The following is a 6,551-nucleotide window of genomic DNA, read 5'->3' as shown; positions in this document are numbered from 1 at the left end:
ATAATAATCTCTACACTTCTGCATATTCCCAACAACATTCTTCAAATTTTCTAAATAAAATTAAAGACTTCATACCCAAGATTGATGATTCATTTAAAGAACTTTGTGAGTCAGAATTAAAAATTGAAGAACTGGATGATGTGAGTTTAAGATTATCATTGAATAAATCCCCAGGTACGGATGGGCTCACAGCCGAATTTTATAGATTCTTTTGGAAAGATATTAGACAAATGTTATTTAAGGCAATTCAAGAATGCATAGCTAAGAACGAATTAATGACAACCATGAAGCAAGGCTTAATAATACTTATTCCCAAACATGGCAAAGACAAAAGATTACTAGATAATTTAAGACCCATTACGCTTTTGAATACTGATTACAAATTATTATCGGGAATTATTGCAGCTAGAATGAAAAAAGGCTTGCCCCAGATAATAAATGAAACACAATCTGGCTTCCTTGCTGGAAGATCTATACATAATAACATACGATTGGTATTAGATTTAATCGATTACAGTCAAATGTTTGCAGATCAGGGTTTCATTGTTTTTTTAGATTTCTACAAAGCTTTCGATTCGGTAGAACATCCCTTTATTTTAGAAACTTTAAATCTTTTTGGTTTTGGACGGAAATTTACAAATTTAATTAGTCTGCTTTACAATGATATAAACAGTTGTGTATCTCTGGAACATGGCACATGTTCACGGTTCAGAGTTAAGAGGGGCATTAGACAGGGCTGCAACAGCTCGCCTTTATTATTTATATTGGTTGCTGAACTACTGTCTATCATGATTAAAATGAATAAATCTGATGGCTTAAACATCATGGGAAAACACATTATCATAAGTCAGTTTGCAGACGATACGACTCTATTTCTAAAAGATGAAAGGCAGATCTCCACAGCGTTGGATTCAATCAGTCAGTTCTCAAAAGCATCAGGTGTTACATTGAACATTAAAAAATGTGAAATTCTTGCTTTACACAATCATCCAGCTCGTGTAATTGAGAATATACAGGTTAAAACAGAAGTCAGATATTTGGGCATCACGGTCACCAGACATAAAGAAATAAGGGAAAAAGAAAACATTCTTAGAAATATTGATAAATGTAAAGCGATATTGAATTCCTGGCTACAAAGGGATATAACAATTTTCGGTAGGGTTTTATTATCCAAGATGGAGAGTATATCCAGAGCTATTTACCCTGCCTTCTCTTTAGAAATATCAGATAATATGATCAATTTATTAAACAAGATAAATTTCCAATTTATTTGGAAGGATAAATGCCATTACATTAGAAAAGCTGACATGATTAAGAGTATTGAAGAGGGTGGCATGAATGTCATAGATTTTTCTGTGATGAATGGTGTACTAAAATTGAAATGGTTGAAGTCCTTTGTTTGTCACAAAGATGCTTTTTGGTTTACTATCCCAAATGCTATTTTTCAAAAGATGGGTGGAATTGATTTACTTTTGCGTTGTGACTATGATGTATACAAATTACCTGTAAAATTATCTGAATTCCACCAACAAGTTCTTCTGTACTGGAAACTAATGTTTAAACACAACTTTACACCACACAATACACCTTTGTGGAACAACAGATATATTCTGAGTAATAGGAAATCATTGTTTTTCGGTACTTGGATGGAAAAAGGTATATGGGCAGTAAGTCATTTGATGGATAATTTTGGTAATTTGCTATATTACAGTGACTTTTGTGATAAATTTAATTTCAAGTGCCCAATTAGAGAATACAATAGAGCGATAAAGGCCATCCCAGCACCCCTGAAAACAATGATTCAGCAGTTTGTAATATATTCTAACTCTAAATCAGAAATGAGATCACTTTGCATTGAAGGTATCAATTTAAATAGCAAACAGTTTACAAATAAGTTTATTAGAAATATCTTATCTAAACAGTATTATCCTAATCAACTGAAAAGAAAATATGTTCTGCAAGACTTTAGTGTGGAAAAAGCGAAAAAAATAAGGAAACGATATTTATCATACCCAATTCTTCCCAAGGCTAAAGAAGTGACATTCAAAATCTTAAATGACATCTATCCATCCAACTCCTTTTTACATGAGAGATTTAATTGGGAAAACAATTCATGTGGATTTTGTGAGAAAGACATTGAAACGGTAGAGCATATTTTCTTTCAGTGTGAATTGGTAAATGAATTTTGGCTTTCATTTCAAAATTGGATACAATCTAAAGATATATTGTTACATCCTTTGAATATGACATCGATTAAAGCTGGAGTGTTTATAAATGATAAAAATATAGAATTTTTGATAAATAACCTGATTGTGTTAGGAAAACACTTTATCCACAGATGCAAGTATTTAAAGGTTAAACCCCATTTCACGGGATGGAAAAATGATTTGAAGTTATTTGCAAAATCCCTTCAATGGATGATGGACAGAAATGCCCTGAAACTTCTTTCGGCTTTGGACTCGTATATGTTATTAGATTAAGACCCCCCTTTTTCCTTTTTTTTTTTTTTTTTTTTTTTTTTTTTTCTTCTCTGTTTGTTCTGTTTTTCTTTAAATGCTGTATCAACACGAAACACTGATTTATGATTGTTAAATATGCCTTAAATGTTTGTATTTGAATAAAGTCTATTTTGATTTAAAAAAAAAAAAAAAAAAAAAAAAAAAAAAAAAAAAAAAAAAACACGAATTCGTGCCCAGCAGGGGGCGATAATGAATTTACGGCGCGCGCTGTTCAGTCTGCAGAGGGAGAACGGGCTGTGACGTCAGCTCTCGACTGAATTAAATCAGCTGACTCTCTCGTTCCTCACGGATCATCTCACCATAGGATCTGGACACAAGACCGTCTCATTATCTGAGGTATTTACTCATTTTTGCGACGATAGTCATATCATGGGGACAGTCTATTAAAAGAAATGTATCTGTTAAATTAAACAAGCAGAAAATATGATTATAACAATGAATTATTCTCAGATCACTTTGGCAGTTAATTTATTATTTAATAATTATAATCATATAACAGCTTATTTTATTGTTGTGTACACTGTGTCCTGTGTTGCTGAAACATTGTACCCTTCGCCTCTCCACGCAGCTCATCTTGTTACATGTTTATTTTCCCCTCCAGCGCTGAATAGCACAACTGGATGCTAAACAAATAGCAGGAGAATTTTAATATTTTATCTATATAATCATTTTTAAGTAATTACGACCACACGAGATGAAAGATTTTCGTAGAGCTTTAACTGTTTGGAGACAAAAAACTACCTTATATTTCAGCAAAGGTCATATTGTAGCAACAGCATCGTGATCATGTGATCATGCAGCATCTCTTCGCACTTCGCAGCTCGATCTCTAGTGCAAAATCAGTAGCCTACAGTCATGCAAATCAAAACCGCTACAATTATTAAAACATATTTATATATATATATAAAATCCCCATCTTTGTCTCTGTGGAGATCATTGTATTTGGGTGTGACATTTGATGCCCAGATATATTGTGTAGGTAGGCTCTGTGACACAATCACTGTCATGCTAGGTTTGACCACGTGTCCTTAAAGAATTTTCAATGCACTGACATTATTTATTTTTTTCTTCATGTTCAAAAGTCTGCAATGTCTGTTTCCTATCCTATTTATTATTCAGGGTCATTGCTATAATTCATGGGCGCCCCTTCATTGCTTCATTGTCATAGGAGCATCATGTGACTATACATTCACAAAAACCCAGACATTAGACTGGTTCCTCTTGAAGCTTTTAATAAGAAATATAGAATGCTATTTAAATGAAATAAGGTGTCAGTGTCTTGTAATGTTTTTACCCAGCACCATTTGGGGTGTTTATTTGGTTTTATTTTGTTTAGCTGGCTCTCACGTGTTTGTTTCTCATAAATTGCCACTACAGAACAGTTTTTCCAGATTTGCTCAACTGTCTATTTTCCTCACTTCCTCACATAGTTTCTTTTTTGTTACAGTCAGTGTCATGTGCCTTGGTCATGTGACAGTGTTCCATGGTAGTCTCACATATAATGTTGTAAAATACATGGACTTGTTAGACATGTTAGACAACTTATAGTACTGGTGCAAATTATTCTGATATAAATACATAAAAGAAAAAGTAAGATATTAAACACATTTAGATATTCAGCAGATTTATTCATTTAAATCTTCCTGTACATAAATATATAAAATAAATAAATCACATTAATAATATGCAGCTTATAGGCTTTAGAAGTGTAGTAATAAGTGCAGAAAGAAATCCAGATAGTAGTGTCTATTATGAGACTATTTATTTATTTGTTTCATTTTTATATATTTTTGTGTCAGACTCATTCAAAATGGATTTCTCCAAGCTACCCAAGTTCCAAGATGAGGAGCGGGAGGGAGCATTTGGATATGTACATGGTGTATCTGGACCTGGTTAGTAGGAATTAACACGTCTTAATATGATTTTTATTTTATTTGGATTAGTATGTCACCTGAGCTTTTGATGTATATTATTTTGTTTTATTTGGATTATTATGCCACCTGGGGCCCGTTTCAATAAGGAGGTTCAACTTAAAAATTGAACTCTGAGTTGACTTACTCTGAGATGGGAAACTCTTGAGTTTTCTGTTTCAGAACAGTTGAATTGAGTTAGTTCATTCAACTCTGAGTTCAGCGCGTGCACCACGACTATGAAAAGCCACGATCAATGGAGCTCCAATTATTACGATTCACCATGGCAACAGCACCCGACAAAAAGACGTCCACATACTTCCGAGTCAATACAAGTTTAATTCTTATCACTGTTACAATATCAGAGGTGAAAACTGTCAGAACGCAAGTTATTGAACTAATATTCATTTTCATGGTATCCCACATACAAAAATAAATAAATAAATAAAAAATAATTTAATTGCATTTTTTTATTTTGCAAATTATCTGCCAATGGGGTTAGAAAAATAAGGAAGCAGCTATTTACACTAAGTGGAAATAGCATATTTTCTTAGCGATAGATGCTATTTACAAATCTGAATTTAGTTTTAAGGTTTTTAGGAAAAATTAACCTTAAACATCCTATTTAGTTGTTTTTTTTTTAACCGCTCTCACCATGAATATAGCCATAGAAGCTGAAAAAAAAGAAAAAGAGATGCTATTTACAGTAAGTGCAAATGTCTGCAGATGCTAAAAAATAGAAAATAGTGATATGTTCTATTTACCATGTAAAAGTAGCAGTTCTTTGCAATAAGTGTAAATAGTATTTAGATGCTATTTATGCTTTATACAGATACTGGAGATACATACTATTTGCACTTTAGTATTGTTGTACATTAACAGCATGCAATAACAACATGGTGTAAATGATTATAATTATTAAGATTATAAATACGTTTATCTTTATTAAACACTAGTTAGGCACTTCTACTTCTTAATTTTTATTGAAAATAAATGCCTTTCTGTTGTGATATGTGATGGGAAAAGGGAGAAGAGCGAGCTGGGCAAAAGGCGGACTTGAACCCGGGTCAATCGCGTCACAAGCCAGTTCTACATGCCTTGCGCACTACTGCCTATACCACTGAAGCCGTTGAATCACGCACGTCGTTTTTAACATTGTGTGACATTGGTGGGCAGAATTAGTGTAAATTCGCACTTAGTAATAGACAATCTGAATAATCTTGTTTTCCGTTTGCATTAAGATTATTTTTATTACCACACTGGCAGATAGTTTTACTTTACAGATAGTGTGAATGAATGAATGAAGTATTCAAACATCACTTGCACTTTAAAAAGGAGGAGGAGACCAAAAGAAACTCTGGGTTTACCCAAGAAAACCTGTTCCTGACCAGGTTAGGTTCACCATGACACTGAGTATAAGTTACCTCCCTTTCAGAAATGGGCTTGACTTACCCTGCTTTCTTGGGTTTGATATACCTCCATTTCTGAAATGGAAAACCCAGAGTTTCCCTCATTTCAGGGTTAACATACTCAGTTTTCACTTAATCTCCTTTCTGAAACAGGCCCCTGAGCTTTTAAAACCTAGCTTTTGTTAAACCTTATTTCACTGTCCACAAGTCATTTTGAAGGTTCCTGACTCACTGATTGTGTTGTAGTGGTGACGGCCTCCAGTATGGCGGGAGCTGCCATGTACGAGCTGGTGCGAGTGGGTCACTGTGAGCTTGTGGGAGAGATCATTAGGCTGGAGGGTGACATGGCCACCATTCAGGTCTATGAAGAGACATGTATCCTATTCTTACTTTACTACAGGACACACTTCCTATAGTTGTTATGCTGTGTGTAAAATCTATTAAATAGTACTGTAGTTTTCCTGAGCTTTCATCAGCTGGTGTTTCCGTTGGTGACCCTGTCCTGCGCACAGGAAAACCTCTCTCTGTGGAGTTAGGGCCAGGAATCATGGGCTCAATCTTTGATGGTATTCAGCGTCCCCTCAAAGACATCAATGACCTCACTCAAAGTATCTACATTCCCAGAGGAGTCAACATTGGTGCCCTTAACCGTGATCTGAAATGGGAGTTCACGCCATCCAAGAACTTGCGTGTAAGTGAATGATTATATTTAA

The 6,551-nt window shown here is 34.3% G+C and overlaps 1 protein-coding gene across 1 annotated transcript; it reads left to right on the top strand.

The window, feature by feature from the left end:
• Window positions 1-2,701: 2,701 nt before the first annotated feature.
• Window positions 2,702-6,541, top strand: LOC125262136 (V-type proton ATPase catalytic subunit A-like). Its single transcript, XM_048180691.1, has 4 exons — window positions 2,702-2,855; window positions 4,319-4,411; window positions 6,085-6,213; window positions 6,315-6,541. Exons 2-4 carry the CDS (start codon window positions 4,330-4,332, stop codon window positions 6,539-6,541), a joined length of 438 nt encoding a protein of 145 aa, XP_048036648.1. The 5' UTR covers window positions 2,702-2,855; window positions 4,319-4,329.
• The last annotated feature ends 10 nt before the right edge of the window (window positions 6,542-6,551 follow it).

The sequence above is a fragment of the Megalobrama amblycephala genome, unplaced genomic scaffold (genome assembly GCF_018812025.1).
Source record: "Megalobrama amblycephala isolate DHTTF-2021 unplaced genomic scaffold, ASM1881202v1 scaffold616, whole genome shotgun sequence".
NCBI lineage: Eukaryota > Metazoa > Chordata > Actinopteri > Cypriniformes > Xenocyprididae > Megalobrama > Megalobrama amblycephala.
This window is presented reverse-complemented; position numbering and strand designations above follow the sequence as displayed.